Consider the following 25,873-nt stretch of genomic DNA (forward strand, 5'->3'; position numbering starts at 1 on the left):
ATACAACTTAGATCGCCCTACCTCTACTGACTTCAATTCACAAAGTTTAATTTGATCCCATTCTCCATAAAAGTGTGCATTGCCCCCTTGTGTCTCCTTCAGTAAAACACCCCATGAACCCCTTTTTGGTATTTCTCCTCCTTCCTGTGAGGTTCTGCTGCCCTCTAGGGGGCCTTGTTCATCACACACTTCTCAGGACCCAGTTTGATCTGCATTTCGCAGCACGGTCCTTGGCTGGGACCAGCAGACTCAAGGCTGGACTGCCAGCTTTTAGGGTTCCTCTGCCTGCTTTTGTCATCCCTGTCTCACAAACTGTGACTATGTAGTGTAGTGGTTCAAGGATACGAAACTTGGGCTTCAGCAAGCTAGGAGGATGTCTGTAACTGAAACCCCTTACAAGTGGAGGTTTTGAGCAGACTGCTGTGGGGTCTTAGTGCTCTTGGTACTAATAGGATCCTTGATTATGGGTATTCCACTTGCCTCTTGGTAGTTTACATATTACATCAAAATTTATTCTATGGAATCCAGGAGCTGACTAATGGAAGTGTTCTACCTGATGTGATTTCCGTCTTTGCCTGGGGCCTGCCTGTCTTTGTCTGGGGCCTAAATTGCTTTTTGTTAAAGCTCAAACCAACATCTGGTTGCCATATCCAATGATGATGACACTTTATCTAATTTGACTTCTCTGTAACATTGGAGCTACTGACCACGCCTTCATTTACGAATCACTCCTTTTCATTTTGTGTTATCACTTGACTCTGGGGCTCAGGTGTACCTAGTCCAATATTCAGGAATTTTGTCGAGTTCTCAGATTTGCTTCTTTTCTAGTCTCTGGTTCTGCCCTTGACTCTCCCAAATTGTACTTCAAACAGCAAACTCTCAATTTTCAGGCCAGTTTTCCCAGCAGCTTCTTGGATTTGTTCACTTAGATGTTCTCTTGGGAATCTTGAATTTAACAATTCCCAAACCAAACTCATGTTTTCTTCAAACTTTCTCTCCTTTACCTTATCATCTCTGGTCCCAAATTACTTCTCATGTAGTCCCATTATCATCAAATGTGGATGGCTCCCTCTATTTTTTTAATTTTAATCTCCAGCCTGGACTTCTCTAAGCTATAAGAGATAGTATTAATGTGTCCAAAATAGAACACTTGATTTTACCCTTCAAAACTCTCTTCCCCAAATCTGAATTACAGTGGTCCCAATCCTCCCCTTTACACAGGTCAAAAACGTAGACTCGCCTTTAATTTTTCTCTTTCCATTACATACAACTTAGCAATTAAGTCCTATCATTACACTTTCCACTTGGAATCATCATAGTCCTTTACCTTGCCTGTCACAATGGATGTCTGATTTCTTCTTTCTCTTCTTTCTACTCTACATTCTATTCTATCTATAGACACCAGAGGGATCTCTTTAACATATTAATCTCATCATGTAATTTCTTGAACCTTCCAAAGTTCTGCATCACATTCAAGACAAAATACAAAAATCTGCACCTCACCTACTCTGATCCTTAAGTGTTAGTCTGCGTTTTTCTCTTACTGTTCTCTCCTCTTCTTATTTTACCACAACCATGATGGACTTTGCTTGCCCCCTAAGATGACAGTCTGGTTCCTGCCTCAAGATTTTTTTTTTTCCCTCTGCCTGAAACACTTAGCCTCCACCTCCTGGATCATTATGTATCTGATTTTCTTACTTCATTTTGCTCTCTGTTCAACTTATTCAGAGAGGCTGTTCATGACACCATATCCAAAAATAGTTCAAGTAACTCACCAAACCTCACTGTAGTCCCTCACCTTTATTCACTTTTCTTTATAGCAATTATACCTATCTGGAATTATATGATGTGTTTGTTTAATATCTAGAATTACATTATATGTTTGTTTATTTTTTCTTATCATCCTCCAAATATGATTGAAATTATGTAAGGGCTGAGATTCTGTTTTGTTCACCACTTTATGATGAACAAAGTTTAGAAGAGTTCCTGGTACGCAGCACATTCTCAATACTTGCTAGATATACTTGGCTAATAATATCAGGGTATTAAAATATAATCCAAGTCCTTATATAACTCATATAACTTTTGCTTGATCTTCAATGGGGATATATATAAAATATATTATTTATTAGTTTGAAAACATTTTATTACAGCATCTAATATCTCAATAGCATCTAATATCTAATTAAATATGTTTAATTTTAGGACAAGGACAAATTAAGCATGTCTAACATTTTAAGGCTGGGAAGTAGTATTTGTTCCATTTGACAGGAAGACAGAGATAATGAAACTATTACAGAAGAATTTATTTGATACAAAAGAGTGAGTATTGGATGTGTTGAGGTTGAGATGGTGCCAGATATCAAGATGGTACTATCCAGTTATCATTTGAAGACTAATAACTAGAGCTAAAGGAAGAATACCTCAGAATTGAAAGTGAACTGATGGTTGGGTTCTCCAAAGAAAAGAACACAAGGAGAAAAGAGCCAAGGACCATGGACTGATCTTAGAGAATACCTTACAACTAGGAGACAGGAAGTGGCCCCCAAGGAGCCCTAAACCCTGTATCTTTGTGCCTGTTATCTCTTGCTGGCATGCCTTCCCCTACCTAAGCAACTCAAACACTCCTACTTATCTTTCTTTTCAATGCTACCTCCTCTATTAATTTCTTTAGTAGATCACTGAGAGTTGAAACTGATAACTGATTCTCCCTGTTCCAACAGGAATATATTTTTTTTCAGCTAAAGAGTAATGGAGGATATAATGAGGCACAATACAAAAAGCATGAGGAGTAGCCTGGTGGTCATGGGTTTAAATCAGCTCAATCATAGGCTAAGTGTACAATCTTGGAAGAATTATTTCATCTCCGAGTCTCAGTTTCTACAGCTATGAAAACTGGTATATCTTTACTTTGCAAGATTGTTGTATAAATTAAATGACATATAATAGCACAGAGCACACTGAAGGAGCTCGGTAAATATTTGTTCTCTTCTTCTCGTGTGTATGTATGTGTTGGGGGAAATTGGGAGGAATGCTAGAGAAATGGGTGGCAAAATGACTCAAGAAAGGTGGAAAACTTCTTTTAGACAAGAAGTTAGAGAAAAGGATATTCCTATCTTTCTATTGTTTATTTCTTCCTTGACAATTCCATCTTTACCAAGGGAATGGAGTTTGAGGGAAGAGAAAGAATCATTAACTCACAGAATTATGCCTAAGGCATACTTTCTTCGTATGAAATGTTATTTTCTGAAAGAGACATGCCTTGCATGCCCCACATGTGGTGTAGCTAGTTCACTTCCAAGCAGGGCTAATGCAAATAAAAGGAATATTTCTGGAAACAGAATTTTGAAAAAAAAATGCTTAGTTTACCCCACCACCCAGACAATTTATGTCAATTAATTGAAAATATTTTAATCAAATTCACATAGTAACAAATGAGATCACTAACATCACATGCAGATTAAAATTCACTGTAATCACAGCATTCAAGAATATCAATTCATTATACAAAGGGAATGTTTTAGATGCAATTCATCAAAATCATCCAGACATAGTCTTTTATAGTTCCACAAATATACTTCCACAAATATATTGCAGAGCCAAACCATTTAATTAATCATTTCAAAGCATTTCTCTTCCCCCAAATTAAATACCTGAAACAGATCCTTCATAATACTACAATCCACCGGATCTAAATCTTCTTAGCTTTTACCTTTACATACCCAGTGAGAGACAGAGATATATTTAAATGGTATATTATCAGGCAGTGGCAAGTTGACTTACTCTCCTGGAAAATGAACTACTACTGAGTGCTGACTCACCATTAGGGGAAGAACTAGGTCCTCACCAGAGGCTAGAGAAATGAATGTTTGCTGGTCACTCACTCATTTATTAGAGAACTTTTAATTTTCTTTTAAGTTTATTTATTTATTTTGTTAGAGAGCATGAGCAGGGGAGGGACAGAGAGAGGGAGAAGAGAACCCCAAGCAGGCTCTGCACTGTCAGCACAGAGCTTGATGTGGGGTTCGATCCCATGAACCGTGAGACCATGATCTGAGCCAAAATCAAGAGTTGGACACTTAACTGACTGAGCCACCCAGGTGCCCCAGAGAACCTTTAAAAATAGTCAGTTGCTGATGATGGGGACAGAGAAAGCAATGCCTACAAGAAATTTACAGTCTAGCCAGGAGAAAAGCATGCAAATATAATACAACTTAAGAAGTACTACATGAAGGGACCCAGGAAGTCCAATGGAAATGCAATTTATAAAAGAGATGTAATATTTGGGTTAGTAATTGGAGGGTAAGAAGGTATTTTATTGGTAAAAGGGAGATAAATACTGGTATTAGAAGAGGCAGAAAAAATAGAATATAAATAGGCAGAACATACCAAACAAAGAAATAGCTGAGGCATGGTATGTTTGGGGAATTATATGCATTTGGTACTGCTGGGATATGTAATTATGTGTTTGGAGGACCACTGGTGGAAGAGACATTGGGGGATTGGTGCAGTAAGTTGGTGCCTAGACCTCAAGGTTAAATCTTGAAGGGCCAGCCAGGTCTTTAAGGGCTTTGTGAGTCATGTAAAAGAGTTTTAAGATTTTTATATTTTAAGACTTGTATACCTACTATTTTCAGGTTGGGTCATGTGATCAACTTTGCAATTTAGGAAGATGGCTCTGGCAGCAGTTGGGACAGGTTGGTGCATCAATAATGGAGATTTATAATATTATGTCAGTACAGACAATAGGTTATGGAGTTCTGATCCATGGCAATATTGGTGAGAATGTAAAAGATAAAATAACATAAGCAGAGACTATGATTGATTGGCTGTGAAGTCTTATCAAGGAAAGTGAAGAGTCAAGATTGACACAGGTTTGGGCAACTAGGTTGAAGGTGTAGCTTTTATCCAGAGAGGAAATGTAAAAATAAGAAGAGCCTTCAATGACAAGATCTAGAGAAGTGGTGATGAGGTTATTATTTAATTTCTTGGTCAAAATAATATTTCCTCTGATGTCCTGTCTTATACATTATAATTACCCGAGATATCAAAAACACTGAATTCTAAAAATTGACCAAAATATTTGCATGAAATAGGTGCTTAAGAAATAGCTGGTAAATTTCAACCACACCTGACCACTTATTAAAAGATACCTTCCACTGTCTCACATGTTTTTATATTGACAACTTTAGAAATAGTCTTTATTTGAAGAAAGAAAATAAAAATAAATCATTAAAAATTATAACTGGTAAAAATGTAACCATGTACTTAGTCTGAATCTGCTTTTAGGAAACATATCCCATTCATTGTATTAATTTAATTCAAGTAAGTGCTATCTGTATTATGTAGATATTTCAGCCCCCCAAAAATTGAAATGTCCTGGGGCACCTGGGTGGCTCAGTCTGTGAAGTATATGACTCTTGATTTTGGCTCAGGTCATGATCTCACAGTTCGTGAGATGGAGCCCCACATGGGGCTCTGTGCTGACAGAGTGGAGCCTGCTTGGGATTCTCTCTCTTCTCTCTCTCTCTGCCCTTCCTCCACCTTTGCCCTCTCTCTCTCTCAAAATAAATAAATAAACTTAAGAAAAACTGAAATGTCCTTGTGCATTCTTGTTTAGATGATCAAACCGTATTGAGTTTGGATCTCAACTAGATCATAACTCAGCAGAGTACACCAGACAGTGGCTTTAAGTCTCACAGAAAGAGCAAGTACTAAAGGAAAGTGTTCACAAAAGAAAATGGGGCAATGGATAATCATTTCATTTGTCAAGGGTGGTAAACAGGAGGGTATCAGACCTAAATCAAAATAGAGTGAAGGTCACACTTTTACAAACGTCATTTTTCAATCCCGACCTTTCATTGACTCCTACAAACTCTTTACAGCAATTTCAAATATAGTATTAGTGTTTATAATTTCTGGTAGTTAAGGTTGTGGACTCTAAAAACAAACTCCTGGGATTAGAATTCAAGGTCCAACCTTTTTCAGATATCTATCCATGGGCAATTTGCTTTACCTTGCTGTGCCTCAGTTCTCTCATTTATCAAATGAGGATCCTAATGTTACCTACCTCATGGGGTTGTCTTAGGATCTGAATAGGATCTGAAGAATGTTTATGAGGCACTGATAATAGTCCCTGCCACATCATAAATGCTTGGGAACAGCTATCAGCGTCAAACTCATCATTCTGATATCCTCTTTCCACATCCTACACTCCACCTTGTGTTCTGTAGTTTCTGTCTGTGTAAACTTTTGGCTGGAGTGCCTAAAAGCTTGATTTTAAGTCCAGTAGTAGTAGTGACTGCTGCACCCCGTTCTTGGGGTCCTTTTCATCTGCCTCCCACTGGCAGACCCCAACCCCGTCTTACTTGCACTGAGCACACTCAGGTACAAAATACTACAGACTCTGACTCATTAACTTGTACTGAAGTAAAACGCTACCTGCCCCTTCCTCATGCTTTGTTGCCCTCCAGAAATGGTGTGACTAAGCATGTGACAGGGCAGATTTGCTTCTCCTTCAGAAGGTAAAGCTTTAGAGAAAGCCTTACATTTTAAGGCTAAAGTTCTTAACTGCATCAGCACTGTTCAAACACTGGTTTAGCCACTCATCACTTTGGATAAGTGTCTTCATCTCTCTAAACTTTGGTGTCTTTATTGGTATAATGGACATAACAAGCCTTCTGAGCAGGGTGGGTGTAAGAAAAGTATTGGGCTAACAAAATAAAAAGACAAACTACTAAATAGGGGAAGATATTTGCAAAGGACATATCCAGTTAAAAATGGGCAGAAGCTATGAACAGACATTTCTCCAAAGATGACATCCAGATGGCCAACAGACTAATGAAAAGATGCTCAACAACACTAATCATCACAGAAATACAAATCAAAACCACAATGAGATATCACCTCACACCTATCAGAATGGGTAATAATCAAAATCACAAGAAATAACAAATGTTGGGAGGAGGTGGAGAAAAAGGAACCCTCATGCACTGTTGGTGGGAATGCAAACTGGTGCAACCACTGTGGAAGACAGTATGAAGGTTTCTCAAAAAAGTTAAAAATAGAATCACCATATTATCCAGTGATTCCACTACTGTGTATTTACCCAAAGAATATGAAAATACTAATTGAAAAAGATATATGTACCCTTATGTTTATTGCATCATTATTTATAATAGCCATGATATGGAAACAGCCCAAGTGTCCATGGATAGATGAATGGATAAAGAAGAGGTGGTATGTGGGTGCCTGGATGGCTCAGTCAGTTAAGCAGCCAACTCCTGGTTTCAGCTCAGGTCATGATCTCAAGGTTCATGAGTTTGAGCCCCACATCAGGCTCTGTACTGACAGTGGGGGGCCTGCTTGGGATTCTCTCTCTCTCTCTCTCTCTCTCTCTCCCTCTCTCTCTCTGCCCCTCTGTACTCTCTCTCTCTCTCAAAATAAATAGATAAAAAAAAACTTAAAAAGGAGAGATGGTATATATATATATATATATATATATATATATATATATGCATGCAATGGAATATTCAGTCACATTTGCAACAACATGGATGGATCTAAAAGGCATAATGCTAAGTGAAATAAGTCAGAGAAAGGCAAACACCATATGATTTCACTCATATGTAGAATTTAAGAAACAAAACAAAGAAAAAAGAGGCAAACAAACAAACAAGAAACCCCAGACCCTTAACTATATAGACAGCAAAGGGATGGTTACCAGAGGTGGGTGGGGGGATGGGTGAAATAGGTGAAGAGGATGACAGTACCCTTGTCATGATGAGTACTGAATATTATATGGAATTGTTGAATCACTATATCGTACCCCTGAAAATAATGGAGCACTGTATATTGATTATACTGGAATTAAAATTAAAAAAATGAATTGCATTAAATAAATAGTATGCATGGGCACTTGTTGCATCCCCAATAAACCAAAGATCTTGATAAATGTTGGTTTGATTCCAGAAGAACAAACACTGGAAGCATGATCAACTGAATTTGAAAGGCATTTCTGGTGGCAAAGTGTGTGGCAGGAAAATATTTAGGTGAGGCACCTCTACAGTGTATGACAATAACATATATGTTTTTAAAATCTAGCATCAATATTCTAGGAAGCAATGCTGATTTTTTTTTCAGCTTTTATATGTCACGCCATTTTTATAGGTATGGGAATGTGTCACCAATGATGACTAGGAAACCAACAAGTTTGTGTTAGGAGTATTCTTGAGTCAGTGCATCTGGGAATCAGCACATCTGCTGTTAGCACTGCTCCTACAAAAGTTTGCCTCCAGCTGCTTGCATCAAGCTCTCTGTACAAGCCCACAGTGGCAGTCCTCTATCGTTGCACAAGCCAGGTGAAATGCTCTCTCCCACTGGAGCTGCCCAGAGAACCCAGCCTGCCACCTACTGGCCAGAAGAGGGACCAGTCCCCTGTTGCTCCGGGTGGGCCTGAGGACTGTGGGGGCAAGGAAAAGAAGAAAGAAGGGGAGAGTCTGTAAACAATTGACACATAGAGCCTGGTTCTTCACTGGCACCACTGAGGATTGGTTAGAAATGCCCTGGAGTTAAAGGCTGTCTGCTCCTGTCAGCTCTCGACTTGCTCTCTGTCTGGCACTTTTCTCCCTGGAGATGCAGTCTCAAAGCAGTGTCTGCACTGTGAATACAATTAAATGAAAGCCTCTGGAAATGTCCAAGGGGAAATTAGATAACATGTGCTTTGATGCAGGGATTTGGAGTTTGAAGGTGAAAAAGATAGGCAAGACATCAGAAGTCTGCATCTGTTTAGCTCCAGTTCAGCACATTAGCATTCTGCTAATGTGTCTTTGTAAGTTCCTCTCTGAAGTCAATTTGCTCAGTTTTTCTCAAGTATCATCAAAAATTTCAAACATCTTTTAGATTAAAAGAAGTCCTAAAGTTAGACTTCTCTTATGAGTGGATGCTGAAATCAATTTTTCCTTATATTTTTATCGGTTAACCAATGAAAGGGAAAAGTGCTTGCTGGTCCATTTGGGCTAGAACATTTGGTTCTCGTTTTGCTGTCCTGGCAGGCACTAGCTCTGTGCATGGAGGAGACATTGTGTACTTCTGCCCCAGTCCATTCTCCAGCAATGGGCTGCACACTTGGCTGTACCCCGTGGCTGGATAGTCCCTGAGAGAAGCATCCACTCTTCACTCTGAACTCAAATTCCCTCTCATTTCCCTCAGATGCTCCTACTGTGCCTTTTCCCCTCAATGTCATAATGTGTCTCCCTGAGTCAGAACCCACTCTCTGGTGTGCCTGACTCCCACCAATGGGTCAAGTATGTACTGCTCTCTTCAGCTTCTGACCAAGTCATCTGTGGGGGTCAGAGTGAAATGACCAGGACATCACACAGGTGGTCAACGTAGGGCAGTGGGGACCTCTTCTCCCTTGAGGATCATAATAAGTAGCAGGGATCAGTAGAGCTCCATCTCCTTTTTACCTCCTGTATGACCATAGTAGCAATTTACTGAGCTTCTGCCCAGAGCCACCTTAGGGATAAATAAGAAATTGTTCTTGCCCTCAGTGATTTCTGCTAGAATGTGTACATGTGTGTGTATGTGTGATACATATGACCAGAGTAAAACCTTGTGGAATGTCATGGAACCTCACCAGAGTTTTGTGTAGAGAAGACCAGTATCTCCTCTCTCTCTGTCGGAGCCAAGATATCTTTTAAGGAGTGTTATGGTTAGAATAGAATCACTTAGTTGAGCTGCAGATCTTACAGAGTATCATCTTTGAATCTCTTTCTGGCTCTGATACCCCTGCTTTCCTCTTATAGCAACCCTTGTGGTTACCTTAGTTCCACCTGAATAATCCAGGATAATCTCATCTCAAGATCTTTAACATAATCACATCCATAAAGTCCATTCTGTCATGTAAGGTAACATATTCACACATTCCAGGGAATGGAATGTCACCATGTTTGAGGGTTATTGTTCTGCCTCCTACAGAGGACATCCATAGAGGACATCCATATTGATATTACATGGCTCCATTACCTTCCTTGTTCTACCCATTCCATTTAAAATTGAAGAAGGTGGCTCCACCGGTTTGCTTTTGCTTTTCTTTTTATGGCAATATTATATGGTGATCAAACACTGAAATACTAGTCAATGTATATGCCAAGGCCTTTCCCCACACCCTCCATTAGTTAACCATGCCCTCCCATTTGGCACTGATGCACTTGTTTGTTTGGACCTGAGTGTAGAGGAATGGCAGCTGATCTCCTGATTGGACATTGGCTCCACTGAGGCAAAAGTGTATGCCCTTCAGTCATATGGGAAGAAGGTGGGAGGACATTCTAGAGTCTTCTCTGAGACTGCTGTAGAATTTATGAGCAGAGAGTGGAAATTATGCTTAATAACCCAACCAATAGCAAGCCTCTTGCAATAGCAGTGTTAGTTTCTTATGCCCAGGTGGGCAGGCAATGCCCTAGAGTTTGAGTCCACACAGCAAAAATCCTAGTATGGGGCAAACAGGAAGGAGGAACAATTACCCACTTGATATATCCTTTTGAAAGCTTGTCAGCCAAATTACTGTGGAAGAATCCAGGGTGTTTAGACTTGGGTTTGAATCCCACCTGCATCCCTAAAGAGCTGTACAATTGTGGACAAATCACTTAACCTCACTGCACTTAAAGTTTTCTCACTTTTAAAACAGAGAATAATAATAACATTATCTAACTCACATGGTTGTTGTTAGCTGAAAATATCTAAGTCTGTGGTTCTCAATCTGTGATCTCTATGTCACCAGCACATTCATTCATCAATATTAATCATTATTACCTGGGAGCTTGTTACAAATGCAAACTCTCTGGCCCCACCCAAGACATACTGCCTCGGAAACTCTGGGGTTGGAGAGCTTTATTCTATAAGACAATGGTGTGTAATACACATGGTAAAGTGTCTCACACAGGACTAGTTGTTCCTTAACAAATGTTGATTATAATTATCTTTATCTTCTCTGGGAGCTTCATTAAGTTTACCAAACTTTGTTTTTCAATTATTGTTTGTTTTGGAAGAGCAAGGTCAGTGACAGATCTATGTTTGTTTACCAAGTCACGGTCTCTCTCTCTTTTTTTTTTCCCAACTAAAAAAGCCACATGAATAACAAATTAGAGAAAACAGTGTCATTAGTTTGCATTTTGGCCGTGTCATTTTAACTCAGCAGAGAGAGAGTCACGTTCTCTGGCAGCTCCTGCTATCCTGAGTGTGCAGTCGTGAAGCCTGAGAACAAGGCCAGGCAGCGAGCCTGTCAGTTGTTTTATTTGTTTTGCTTTGTTGCTGTTGTTGTTTTGGTTTTTTTTTTTTTTTTTTTGGCTAAATGTAAGTGAACATGAGCACACACTTGCCTTAGCAAACAGAGCTTCATATCATGTTATGTACAAAATTTACCATAGTGATTCATCATGTAGTTTCTAAACATTAATTAAAATGGATTCATCTGGGCCAAATTAAAAGTCAAAATATTTTTTTATGAAGAAATATAAATTCACTTCCAAAACCACAAGGGGAATGAGAAAAATGGCTAACACAAATCACCTTCAAACTCTGAGGAAAGCCTGACTTCTGAAAAAGCACTAACACAAACTTTGTAACCTACTGCCTAATAATATAATGGAAATTTAGAGAATTGTGGGCTCCCAGGATGTAGCAATGATTTACTAGTAATTCAGGCCAGATTCCCAAAGTCAGATATTTCCATTCCAGTAAATTTCCTGAAGAATGATGTCATGGAACCTCATATTATGTCACCAGAGCTGTATATTGGGTGGACATGAACTGAGATGACCCCATGATTAGGAAAAAGGAAACTCACATCACATGAACCTGGACTATGGGAGAGATGCTGTATTATGTGCACAATGATCACAGGATCACAGGATCATTGTGTGCGTAATACAGAGCGTGATGAGTATTATCATCCTCATTGTCCAGAGGCTCTCGGAATTAAGTGCTTTGTCTAAAGTTCCAGTTTGTAAATGGCAGAGCCGGGATTGGAATCTATATCTTTGCTGTCAAGGCTCACTTCCTATACCACAGTACTTATGCCAAGTTATAACATGAGAGACACTGACAGGCTACTTGTTCCATGATGTCGCCTTGACTGAACTGCCTGTATGCCAAAAAAAAAAAAAAAAAAAAAAAAAAAATCACCTCTAGGGTCATTTCTCTGGGAGTAAAAATTAGAATCAAAATGTTAATATTTTATTTGGCAGAAATATAATCACAGTGACTTTATTTATCAACAACAATGACAAAGTGGATTATACATGGTTGGGAAAATGAATCCATCAAAAAAGCAATATTAAAATAAAAAAGGGCTATAGAAACATATAGATCTGGGTTTGAATCCCAAATTTATTACTTATTAACTGTGCACTAAATAAAGCTTGCTTAACTTCTTCATGCCTCAGTTATTTTTTTTTCTTATATGTGGATGGGGATAACACTTTCTGTTATAAAATATTGTGTGAAGATCCTGTGAGATCATGTATTTGTACTTAGCACAGTCTCTGTAAAAAGGTAGTTGCTCAATAAGTGTTTACTGCATAAAGGATGAAGCAGGTCACTAATGATCATTACTGTAAAAGCACAAATGAATTTGCTGTCTAGTGGAGAGGAAGGGTGAGGACACGTAAGTTTTGGTTGGCGATAGCTGGGGAGGCATCACATTGGTGTTGAGAAGTGGCCATGAGTATGAGGAATTTGGATGGTAGACAGAAAAGGCTGTTGAAAGGAAGTTGAGACAGCCGGAAGGTGGTCAGCTCACAGCCCTCTGATCAGGCTAAGCCCCTTCCCTACAAGCCTCTCCAATCCATTTCCTGCCACCTGCCCACACACACTTTATATGCTGTAATTCCCTGACCACATCATGATGGGTCATCCATCTGGGCTGTTGTTCATCTGTTCCCCCAAACTGTGTACCCAATGATTTTCACCCGTTTCACTTAATCTTTCATTCTTTGGGATTCAGTGCAAGCATCACCCTTCCAGGAAGCCTTCCGCAAACCTGCAGATTGGGCAAAGTGCCCTTTTGAGCCTGACTTCCGTGAGTATAGTCTCCTTTACTACTTCATACATTCCCAAAATTAGTGATTTGGTTATGGTTTGGTCTTTCTCACTACTCCATGAGCTGCTCCTAAGGGCAGGGTTTGTGTCTTATTTATCTTTATATTCCTAGAATTCAGTGATGTACTTAGTGTACAGTGTTTAAACACTAATTGGAATTAAAATGGACTGGGGTCAGGGTGGAAACATTAGGATTCCATGCCTATTTTGTGAGATTTTATTTGAGATTAGGCATACCAAAAAAACAAACAAAAAATTATACAGGAAATTAGTAAATCCTCAAAATTCCCAGTTATAATAAGATGGTAATATTAATGAGTATAATAAATACTATAAATAGTAAAAACAAATCAGTCAGATTTTTCTCTCACAAAATCTATACAGATAGTTAAAAATCACCACTAGGGGCCCCTGGGTGACTCAGTCGGTTAAGTGTGCAACTCTTGGTTCAGGTCACCATCTCGTGGTTTCGTGAATCCAAGCCCTGCTTCAGGCTCTACAGTGTCAGCATGCAGCCTGCTTGGGATTCTCTCTCCTTCTCTCCCAGACCATCCCCAATTCACACTGTCTCTCTCTCTCTCTCTCTCTCAAATAAGTAAATAAATAAATAAACTTTAAAAAAAAAACACCACTAAATAGAAAAGATGTCAGGCAGCCATTAAAGTTGATAAAATACAAGTCAGATCAGGCTCAGCTGGAAGCATGACCATGTCAAGAAAGTACAGCACCATAAAGTTCCATAGGAGCAGTTTTCAGGGAAACTCTTGGGGGGAAGTCACATTTCACACCTATTCAATTCCAGTTTTTCTCAGTTCAGGTTGTAAAAAATGAAGAGCTGGAATGGAGAACCATTATTTAATGGTTACCTTTGTGGGTCCTGAAGCCATTCTGTCTTTATTCGAGGCCTGCCTCCTCCATGTACTCTATGGATTTGAGCAAGAGAATTAGCCTCTGCTTACCTCAGTTGCCTCATCTGTAAGATGAGGATTGTTTTGAGTAATAAAAGAATTAATACATATAAGGGTTTAGAGCAGTATGTAGCTCATCACAAGTGCTCAATGAATGTAATTATTCACTATATTCAGCCCTTCTTTATGTTCTCTGTCAAATGCCAGTGTAGTTCAAATGTCATTAGTCATATATCCATCCATTTATCCATTTATTCTACAAATATTTTTGAGTGCTAACTGTGTGCCTGGCACTGTGCTGGTTACTAATGGCACAGAAAATAAAAAAGACATGGACCCTCTTCTTAGTAAGTTCACAGTATAGTGTGTGTGTGTGTGTGTGTGTGTGTGTGTGTGTGTACAAGGGAGTCTTACAATTAAACATGTAATTATAACACAGGATGATGAATGTTGTAGAGGAGAAGAACACAACTCATTTAGATCATGAAGAGTGGGATCTAATGTAGTCTCAGAAGGTCAGGACAGGCTTTCCAGTAAAAGCAGTATCAAAGAGGAGTGTGAGTTAGCTGAGTGAGACTTGAGGGTGATGGGACAGGTGTGTTTTATAATGAATTAGCTGTGTTGGTATAGGCCTGAAAGCAAGAAAACTGAATAGGTCAGAATGGAAATCCAAGCAGGGAGTGACTAGATGCAAGGCTGGCCCAGGGGTGGGGGAGGAGGGAGTGGTCATACCACAAGGGGTCTTTCCTGCCACCACATAAGGAAGTTTGGCTCTATCCTTTCCCAGCTGGTGAACCCCTGAGGACATCTAAGCAGGGATAAAACATTTACTTAAGTTTGTTTATTTATTTATTTGTTTTGAGAGAGACAAAGACAGCGCAAGTGGGGGAAGGCAGAGAGAGAGAGGGAGACACAGAATCCCAAGCAGGCTCTGCACTGTCAGTGTGGAGCCTGACACAGGGCTTGAACCCACCAAATGGCGAGCTCATGACTTGAGCACAAACCAAGAGTTGGATGCTTAACCAAGGGAGCCACCCAGGCACCCCAGGGAGAAAGCATTTAAATAGTATCTATTGTTTGAACTGGTTCCTTTGGGAGGTTTTTCTAATTCTTGATATGTAGAATTTGCTGCTTCTGTCTCTGGGTCCCTCGGTTCTCTCATGGACTCCTATCACAGCACTATAGCACTTTATGGAACTTAACCTGTTTGCAGGTTTGGGAGGCTGAGAGCTCCTCAAAGACTGTTTTTTACTTATCTTTGTATCCCCGAATCTAGAATAGTGCTTGGCACAGAGCTGGCACTCAATGGAAGCTTGATTGAAAACAAAAAGGTTGCTTTTAGCAAAAACTATTTTTTCTTATATTTTTAGAACAAAGCATTATCAGATAAAATCTGGGCAATCAAGTCCACAGTGAGTGGTTCTGCTCCCTGTAATGGCAGTGTGAGCCCTGAAAGCTGTTCTCTACCAGATTCAGAATCCATCACTGAGCACTCCTATGTCAGGCACTAGGCTAGGCACTGAGGAAGTTATAAATACTCTTAAGACAGCATTAGATAGTTGTGAAAATATTGTATATATATATACAAGACAACCCCCAACTCTCCATGGCTTACCAGTGCCTGACAGTGCTCACTTCTGTTTGTGAATGAATAATAAACAAAAAAGGTTTGACGAATGTGTGCTAAATGTTCTGAGAGTCCAGATGAGGAGAAATCTGTGAGATAGTTTAATCTGATAGGCTGGGAACCCCTAGTAAGATGGAAGGAAAGAGCAGATGATTCTAAAGAGAAAGGATCACACGAAAATCACTTCATACAGACTAATAATTCCTTAATGAAATCTAAACAATTGGAAATCAACAGATCTTGGATAATAGTCCAGGTATACTGGAATTCACCCAAGAGAACTAATTTTCCAGGCACATTATGATTTGGACGATACATGTGAAAGGGTAGCAGTTGCTTTAGCAGACAGTCTAACTGGGCTTTCATGACAATCTTAATGAAAGCAGAGTTAATTAGTTAATTAAAACAAAAGTGGCAAATGATAGTTTCTAAAACTAAGGTGGAGGCAATGCTAATGTTTCTGCCACCTTAGTAGAATGCCCAGAGAGGGTTTTACCTTCTGAGAAAATTTATGATTTAGAGCTACAGGCCTCTGCTGTTAATGAAACCATGAGATGCCCACTGCATCTTAGAAACTCAGCCCCATGACCCTGGAAATTCTGAATCTTGGAGAGCCAGAAGTTTAGACTCATCAAATTCAATGCTTTATTTAGGTCAGAACTGGTTTTGTGTTCATTTGTCAATTTGCAGCTGAAGTGAAGGCCTTAAATGGAAGCATGGCATTATCCGCTTGACAGTGATTTGATGCTGCTCCATGTCGTGCTGGAGAATTAGTGTCTAGAACCAAAATGTTAATCACAGGGACCTCTATACATTGATGGCATAAATAGTACGTTTCTATATAAAAAAAAAAGAAATCTATAGTGACTCACTCCCGTTTAAATAAAAATCTCCCTTTGCTATTTCAGTGAATTGAATGACTGACTCTTGGGTGCTTTTCTTTTTGGTACTCTAGGGTGAGCCTATTTAACTTCCCAGAAAACTGCTAGATCTGTTAGAATTAGCTCTGTTTTTCCCTTAGGTGCTCAGAGAACAAAAGTGATTCTCTTTCCATGCCCAGAGGTGGAAATTGGCTCTTTCTGGTCCCCCTCTCACTGAAGATATGAATTACTCTTTGGTCCCCTAGAAACGTGTCTTCCCTTCAGCTCTGATGATATTTTCCATAGCGAGTCCCCTTTGTGCTACCGGTTCTCCAGAATGTTAAGAGATTACTTGAAAAAAATCGTCTTGTGTTCAACCAGCTTGGGAAGTGATGGAAAAGAATTAACAAATGAATGGTTTCTATGCTGCAGAACTTCTCAGTGTTTATCCCTAAGTCACAAGGTTCTAAAAGAATAGTCAGAGTTTTTGCAAACTTGTTTGACCAAATAATTTTTGTTTTTCGTGGAACAATTTGTGAGACTAGCTTTCTGAAGAATACATTCTGGGGAATGCTGACTTCTAATGCCAACAAGCTAAGGCTTGAGTTAAGAATGGCTGTATAACTAATTAGTTACAAGACTGTGGGCAAGTATTCTAACCATGCTGGACCCCAAGTTCCACATTTGAAAAATGGGAAAGATTATTGCTTCTACTTTCAATATTTTGTGACCACTAGATAATTCTACTACCATTACTACTGCCACTACTACTGCTAGGTACTACCACTTTCCATGGCAGACACTATTCATGGGCTTATCCCACAAGCACTTGACTTGCTTCTCTTTCCCTCCTCCCTCTCCATTTCCATTATAGAAGGTGTAAAAGCTCAATGCAAGCTTTTTTCTACTCTCTTGCAGCCAGGGGTAGCTACATGAGACAGTTTGGCCAATGAGACATAAAGGCAGTTGTTATGGGATTCTGAGAAGACTGTTGTTTTCCCTAATAAAAGGATGCAATGCATGGAACTGTTGTGGAACCATTAGTAAAAGGCCTGGGGAACAGCAGAGATGTCAGCTCTGGCACCACTGAGAGCATTGGAGGAACACCAGGAGCTGTCTGTCTACGTATTCTTGTAACGTGAGGAAAGCAAAACCCATACAAATCCTGTAAGTCTCTCAAAATCAGGCTTTCTCTTACTTGCAGCTGAACACATTTCTAAAAAGTTTACCACTTATTGAATGCTTTTAATGCACTAATAGCTAAGCATTTAACACTCATCACTTCATTTACTCTCACAACAGGGATCGTTATCTACCATTTTACAGCTAAGGAGACAAACTGGCATACCTTGTTCAAATTCACACAGCTAGATTTCATTCCAGGTGTGGCCCAAAGCCAGAACTATAAACTAGCTTTCCATATTTGCATCTACTGTCCTACATCTACTGCTCCAACAGTGTGTCCTAACTTTTGGAAACACAGTCACTATAATCTCGGGAGGTATTATTTTCACTCTAGAGTATGAAATTAGTGCCATCTTCAAAATGGAGCCCTAGCTTTCTGCCATCAGATATGGAAGGGATATGCATAGGCCTTTTCAAACAGGGCCCAGACCCACTCTGGGTTTCTAGGAGCCCACTTCTCCATGGAACAGATGTAAGAAAGCAGAACCAGGCTGGGTCCTGCATAGCAGCTGCTTTTCCCCAGAGACCTACAGTCAGAGAGTTAAGTTAACTACTTAAGCCCACCATAGATCCCAATAGATAGGTTTATTGGCATATTACAGAATTCAAGTCTGAGAAGCCCAACTAATGAAAGTAATTTAGAATAAAATGTGAAAATACTAGAAGCTCTGAGTTCACTTGTTTCCCCATTATTTAAGCCCTAGAGGTAGATAATGTTATACATACTGGCCTTTATAAAATAAAAGGGAAGATAAATGCATACATAGCCAGTTATGTCTTACAATGTGATAAATACTATATTAAGATTCTAAACATCTTGGTGTTGGATAACAGAGATGAAATACTTCATATGAGAGCTCATGGGAAACACAGAGGAAAATAATTTTAGTTTGGATCTAATTTATTTTTTAGGGTTATAGCTTAAAAGAAGGGGACAGGGGATTGTGTGATACAAGGGTATTATAGTTTTTTCTGGCCTTTCTTCTATTGAAAGCAGGTTCCAGTCTGAGTGTGCTGGTTAAGGGCAAAAAAGAAGTCACTATAATCAGACTATAGCCTATCTCAGCTATAATCATACAGACCAGCATTTGACAAGACTGCGTGCAGAAAACCCAACAATTGCCAAAGGTCCCTCCTTATTCTCTTTGATGTTTTCATACTCAAATGATGCTGAATGCAAAATCCAATCATCAAGGACTACATGGCCATGTAATGAACACAGGTTAAAATACTGCCACAAATCTCGAGAGTTTCTGTTTTCTATTGGCACTATTAGTGAATTTTGTTATTTATGTTGCCCCTTATTTACTGAAGTAGAAAGAAAATAGTTGAAAATGTAACTTAATGTTACTAGAGCTATGTTAGAATTATAGCAATGCATCAGATCAGTGGATGGGATTAATGACCTGATTCTTGAGCAGAAACTGAGGACCATAGGAGTGCAGGAGATATTTATAATACAGATCACAGTAGGCTTAATGTTATAAAAGGTGGTAGAACCACCAGGGGATAGTAGTACAGGGGATGCATTACTACCTTGCCAAATTTATTTGCTCAATAAATATACCAAAGATTATTTAGTGTCTTCTATGTGTCAAGCACCCTTCTTGGGACTTCCAGGCACTGGAGGCACAGCAATGACAAGATAGAGAAGGCTCTCACTCCCAAGGAGCTTATTCTGCTTAAATTAGGATGAACGGTATCCTCTACAATCTGGCAAGGAACTAGACCATGTAAAAATGGAGATACTCTGGAAGCTCAGGCTGTGTAGTTAATGTGTCTATAGATCTATACTGCCTTTTATGATGCTCTCTTCGTTATTAGGATCATCTTGTTTGCATACCTGACACAGAAGTTTTCAGGTGTGGAAGAAGACTGACAATTGTTAACGTAGTTAAAAATAATAGCAAACAAACACTTAAGAAGTGCTTCCTGCATGGTGTACACTTTACATGTATTTACTCGTTTAATCTCACAACCACTGTGTGAAGTCTGTATTTCATTATCTTCATTCATCAGAGGAGGAAATTAAGGCATAGAGAGGTTAACTGATTTGCCTATGGTCCCACAGCTGGTAGGCAATGCTGCCAATGTTCAATCCCAGAGCTGCCTAGCTCTGTACTCTGATATGTTCATTGAAATATCTACTGTGTACCTGGCCTTTACACATATATTATTTCTTTCACTCTTTTACAATCCTCTGAGGTAGATGATATGATCTTAACATGGCAGATGAAGAAACTAAGCCTCAGACAGAAGAAATGGCAGTGCCAGTATTCAGACTCAGGAGAAACTGGCTAAAAAACCATGTTCTTCACCACTGCTCCACACTGTCTAAGTAGCCTGCCCTAGTGAGTTTTGGGGGTGCTTAGGCACAAGCTCACAATTCTATCCCTCTGGCAACCTTTTTTTTTATACCTATCAGGATGCCTTGGAAGGCACAGGATGCCTTGGAAGGTGCCTTGGAAGGTACCTTGAACAATGTACATATTACTTGAAGAAAGAGTTTAAACAAAGGCTGGTAAAATTGAAGTTTGAAAAATACATTTTCTCGGGGCGCCAGGGTGGCTCAGGTGATTAAGTGTCCGACTTCAGCTCACATCATGATCTCACGGTTCGTGAGTTCAAACCCCGCATCGGGCTCTGTGCTGACAACTTAGAGCCTGGAGCCTGCTTCAGATTCTGTGTCTCCTTCTCTCTCTGTCCCTCCTCCATTCATACTCTGTCTCTCTCTCTCTCAAAAATAAATAAATGTTACAAAATTAAAAAAAAATATATATATATAAAATACATTTTCTTAGACAAAATAAAAGGCTGATCTTGCAGAAGTTTCAGAAAAAGAATATTTTAGGGAGGGAGGAGTTAAGAAAGCAGATGGAAAATATTCTGGCAAGTTAAATATATGAAGGGCCTTCTGTGGACAGACCATGATATTGTCACAATTTATTGAAGTAGGAGAAGACACTGTTGTTTTCCCCAAGATTTACAATTTAGTTAAATACCTTGAACAATGTACATGGAAAGCAATGAGAGCCATACAAGAATTAGGAAAAAAAAAATAAAAGAGGCAAGGATAGAAGTTAATAATGCAAATGAATTAAGCTACGTGATTAAGTATTCTGAGTGCTTTTCAATCCTCAGAAGACATGGTATCTTTATCATCACCATTATTCAGGCTTTGAAGAATTAGGGCTGATGGAAAGGTGGGACTTTCCATGCAGGCTAAATGATAGTATAAGAGAACTGTTCAAGCAATAATATTTAGCTATTTATCTTCCACTTGTAAGTAGTTTGTCTTCCACTTATTTATCTAGATTTTAGGAAAATTGTCAAATCTCTGTAGAGTGAGCAGATAATGTTCTGACTAGCTCTTCTGACTGATATGCCCTTCTTAAATGGAGGAAGTCCTTATTCCCAGTAACACCCTATGTAGCCTTTTTAATACCTCCAAATTTGTTCCCAAGCCACTGATCTCTTTGCCCCCATACTGGGAAGTTATTAGTTGAACTAATTTCATATCAGCTGTGCACAGAGGCCACCGTCTCCCCTTCCTCAGAGAAGCAGGGAAGGAGCAAGTGATTACTACCCAGGCTTACCACTGGTGTGAATCTGAGCAGCTCTATGGGATGATAGGTTACACTTTCAGTTCTTAAGAGTCTGTCATACTTAAACAGACTTTAAGGAACCACACTTCTCTGGGACAACATGGAATATAGTAATCTATGCTGCCAGTATTCTCCAGATGTTTATTAAAGATACAGATCTTAATTGGCTAAAAAAAAAAAAAAAGATGATCTCATTGCCTTTTGAAGTGCTATAGGCGTCATTTATCACTTAGAGAAGTGCCTCACATAGGGGTAAATCATTGGCTGTTGGCTTATTTGCAGATAAGAGGTGACCAATAACTACTACCTGGGATACTGAGCATGAAGGATGGGGTGGGACTGTGGGCCACAATGGGAAACTGGCTAGCTGTTTAGGAAGATTATATGCAAAGTCCCTTTGTTTTGACCCTTTCAGATTCTTAGACATTTCCTTAAGAGTTCAAGTTGCCCATTAAGAACTAAAATATAAATTCTACATTCACATGCCTCTATGGGATGAACAGTCAAGGACTCTGCTGAGCTTGGAAAAGGTTCAGGCACATAACGCAGTCAGGTGTGTGAGGTTCTTGGCACTCTGTGCTCAGCATTGATCTTTGTTAACAATAAATTCTCTACTGTGTTCTGGGAACTAGAATTTGGTCCACTATGTTCCTCTGTACCCTCCGGACCTGGAGATCCTTTCCTTGGCTTAATGACTTAACCGTGCTCTCCCTGTCCCTTTGGATCTCACTTCTCTTTTGCCGAAACTCTGCTTTTGCTCTTTATCTCAACTTCTCTGTTTCTGGCTTTGGCATAAGTAACTGGCTCTACATCCAATTAACCCCATGAAAACCACTCAATGAGAAGGCCAAGGCCCCTTTCCCAGCACCCTGCCTCCCACAGTTTTCATTCACTCAGATATTTTAAACTTAAAAGACCCAGGAAGCAAATGTCACTGCTTCAGCTACAGCGACCAGTGCCCCACACCTCCCCCCCCACAACCTTTACCTTAGGGTTTCCCCAGAGGAGCCCCTCCTCTTCCACAGGTTGACTAGGCTGCTGGACCTGCTGGCTGCTGAGGATGACTTGCCATCCCCCACATGCATGCGCACCACAGTAGATGTGGTGAAGGCGCTGCGCACGTTTCTCTCCGGTTTGGCCAGGATGATGTACACTTTTGGCACAAACATGCAGCCCAGCGCCACTGTGGCACTGAGGCTGACTGAAAAACACATGGTGATGATTTTGTAGTTGCTGCCAAAGTAGATTGGCACAAAGGCCAGCCATATGATGCAGGTGGTGTACATGGTGAAGGCGATGTACTTGGCCTCATTGAAGTTAGCTGGAACGTTTCTGGTCTTGAAAGCATAGAAGGTACAGCTCAAAATCAGCAAACCATTGTATCCAAGAGGAGTGACAACTCCTAGGTTGGTGGTATTACAAATCAGGTAGACTTCACGAATGCTTGGGTAGTCATGCATTATATCAGGAGGCTCCATTATAAAGAGGGCAACGATGATGCCCAACTGAATGCATATGAGGATGAAAGCAATCACTAGCTGGGCACAGGCACTCATGAACCTGGGCTTTTTGGTACAGATCTTCTTCTTGCTGCCAGCCAGGATCCTTGCAATACGATTGGTCTTGGTTACGAGGGCTGAGTAGCTCATGGCTGGAGAAAGACCAATACCAATTCTCTGAAGGTAGCAATAAATCTGTTTGGGCTTTGCAATGAGGCAGAAGGTACATAAGTAACCCAGGCAGATGCCAGCAAGGATAATGTAGCAGAGTTCCCTGCTGGAGGACTTGACTACTGGAGTATCACGGTAAATGATGAAGACTGCAGTAACAAATAGGGTGGCCAGCAGGCCGAGGCAGGCAAACACAACAGCGGCAATGGGTTCAGGGTCACCCCAGCGAAGATACTGTACTGGGATCAGATCACAACCTGCAGAGACACAGACACATATTGGAAAAAAAAAAAGGAAGAAACATTTACTTGGGTCACTTGTGCCTAAGTTACAAGCAGCTGCCAATGACCCTCTCACTTTGACTACAATCTGCCCTTCTAATCTCAGTCTCCTATAGTACTCATTTCTTCATATATTCAGTCATAAAATATTTATCTTTATAGTATTAAACACAGACTCTGGGATAGGAGCTGCTCTCGGTTCTGAAAACAAAATGGTGAAGAACATGTTCTTTGCTCTCATAAAAAATAATTGGGGAGGGAGTGCTTCTAAATAATTACTTACAACTGTGATAAAGGCCATTAAGAAGCACAGCATGGTTCCTGACACTGTGTAAGCAATAAAAAGCCTCCTTCAACAGGAATTAGCAAATGGAAGTGTTGGTTTGTCTGAGTTTGGGGATTCAGTAAGTTTGGCACACAGAGATTAATTGTAAGGAAAGAGCTAGGGGGCATTGGAGGCACAAAAAGAGGCCACCTACCAAGTGTAATGGGTGGCCTAGATAAGGCTGGGAGGTAGGCAGCAAGGGATCTTGCAGTGCAGAGAGTCCTAGAGTAATAGGAAGTCATGGGAGGGATCTATGTACAGGAGAGGAATGGCATGGTCAGACCTGTTTTAAATATTCCTTTGGTTGCTGTGTGGATTTGGAATGAGATAAAAGTGTGGACAGATTTGAAAATTATTTGAGGCAATATAGAGAGTTTAAATGGATGTGGAGCTATGTGAGAGGTCAAGACATCAAGGATGGTGATCATTGGATCCATCTATGCCGTCCTTGAATCCACTGTATAGAACAGTTAGGATTTTCAGAGAACTCTATGGTTCCAGTGTTATCAAGAGAAGACACTTTAAAAGAAAAGAGGGAGGCAGGAGAGGAAAAATGACCCCAGAGACAAAAAATTGGCTTGTGTGGGAAGTGCCAATACTCCTAAAATTATTTTCAACTCATGGCTTGCAGGTTTTTATATCACTTCATTACACATCAGAAAAAAGTGACAAAACTTGGCATCATTTAGGTTATGCACCTTCTTTTCACATTTCTTTATTTAGGACTGTGGTCCTCAAACTGGGCTACACACTGGAATCACCTGGAGACATTTTTTTAAAATACTGTGGCCTGGGTCTCAGTGTTAAGTTTCTAATTTAATTGGTCTGAGTATCAGGAATTTTAAAAGACACTTTAAGTGCTTCTAAATGTGCAGCCAAAGATGAGAACCACTGCTTTAGCCACATTTCTGTGTGTGTGTGTGTGTGTGTGTGTGTGTGTGTGTGTGTGTGTGTGAAGTAGCATGTGTTACATTTAATAGAAACATAAAAATAAAGAAACTATCTTGAGTGAGTAGGAATGGAATTAAACAATCTGGAGCACTGGATATTTGAGGAATATTTTACTACTTGCCAACAAATATCCATTCTCCCCTTTATTCTCAGCCACATATCTCCAATTTCAGTTGGGGGTAGTAAAGGGTGCAGCTAAAACACTACATTTTCTAGCAACCTTTGTAGTCCGATGTGCTATGTGATGGTGTTTTACCCAGAGAGATGTAAGCCGGGAACTCCTTAAAGGAACGTGACTCATCTTGGAGAGTACCCTTTTTGCCCTTTCTGGCTTTCTCCTTCTCCTGCCTGGAATATAAACATGGTGGCTACAGCTCCAGCAGTTACCTTGGAATATAAGGTAACTAAGGACAGAAAATGTGTTCTGAGTTTTGGAAGAGAAAAAATAGAGGGAGCCTGAATCCCTGTTAACTATGGAACCCCTGACTAGATCTAGACTATGTATATCACATTTATCTTGTTTAAGCTACTTTTTCCCCCTGATATATGTAGCCAACCCAAATCCTAATTGATATAGGTGTAAGATTTTCTATTAAATTCCCATTACCCATGATCAAGGGTGTTGTAGTAAGTGTTTTTGAATACTAATGGTTACTAGGAGGTACGAGAGATGACAATAAGTACTGGTAGTAAAGAAGCATTTGGTTCTTTCAAAATACGCCTAAAAGCAGCTCTTGTAAAAAGGAAACATTCTCTGTCCCTTATTTCTGCCTTGCCTGTCTCTTTCTTCAAGATCTCAGATTTCAAACAGTACCATTAATATTATTGTTAAATTCATTATGGGGTTTATTTATTTTTAATTTTTTTAATCTTTATTTATTTTTTGAGAGAGAGAGAGAGAGAGAGAGAGCAAGCGCTTGAGCAGGGGAGGGACAGAGAGAGAGGGAGGCACAGAATCCGAAGCAGGCTCCAGGCTCTGAGCTGACAGCACAGAGTCCAATGCAGTGCTCAAGCTCACGGACAGTGAGATCATGACCTGAGCCAAAGTCCGAGGCTTAACGGACTGAGCCACCCAGGCATCCCAATTCATTATAGGTTTAATAGAATTTGTGAGTTAGCATAGAGTTTTCAGCACAATTTATAAAATTGTTTCTATGGAAAAATGCATTCTTATTTTAAAAACTTGATTATTTAATATTGAAACGAAGTGCTTTTAACTTAAAAAATGTAGATGGCCTAGACTAAATATAATTATTTTGCATAATGTCATTAATTATAAATAAACACATATCTCATTGCTAATGAACATACCTGAATCCTTATTTTTAGGCATCTATGTTTACATATACTGATTATATGTTGG

At 39.7% G+C, this 25,873-nt stretch overlaps 1 protein-coding gene across 1 annotated transcript in view; it reads right to left on the reverse strand.

Annotated features, from left to right (window-relative positions):
• Positions 1-25,873, reverse strand: part of GRM5 (glutamate metabotropic receptor 5) — a 513,530-nt gene that overhangs the window by 34,282 nt on the left and 453,375 nt on the right. The window contains 1 exon segment of the mRNA XM_027040000.2: positions 22,271-23,210. Within this exon segment, the coding sequence (XP_026895801.2) occupies positions 22,271-23,210 (940 nt within the window).

The sequence above is a fragment of the Acinonyx jubatus genome, chromosome D1 (assembly GCF_027475565.1).
Source record: "Acinonyx jubatus isolate Ajub_Pintada_27869175 chromosome D1, VMU_Ajub_asm_v1.0, whole genome shotgun sequence".
NCBI lineage: Eukaryota > Metazoa > Chordata > Mammalia > Carnivora > Felidae > Acinonyx > Acinonyx jubatus.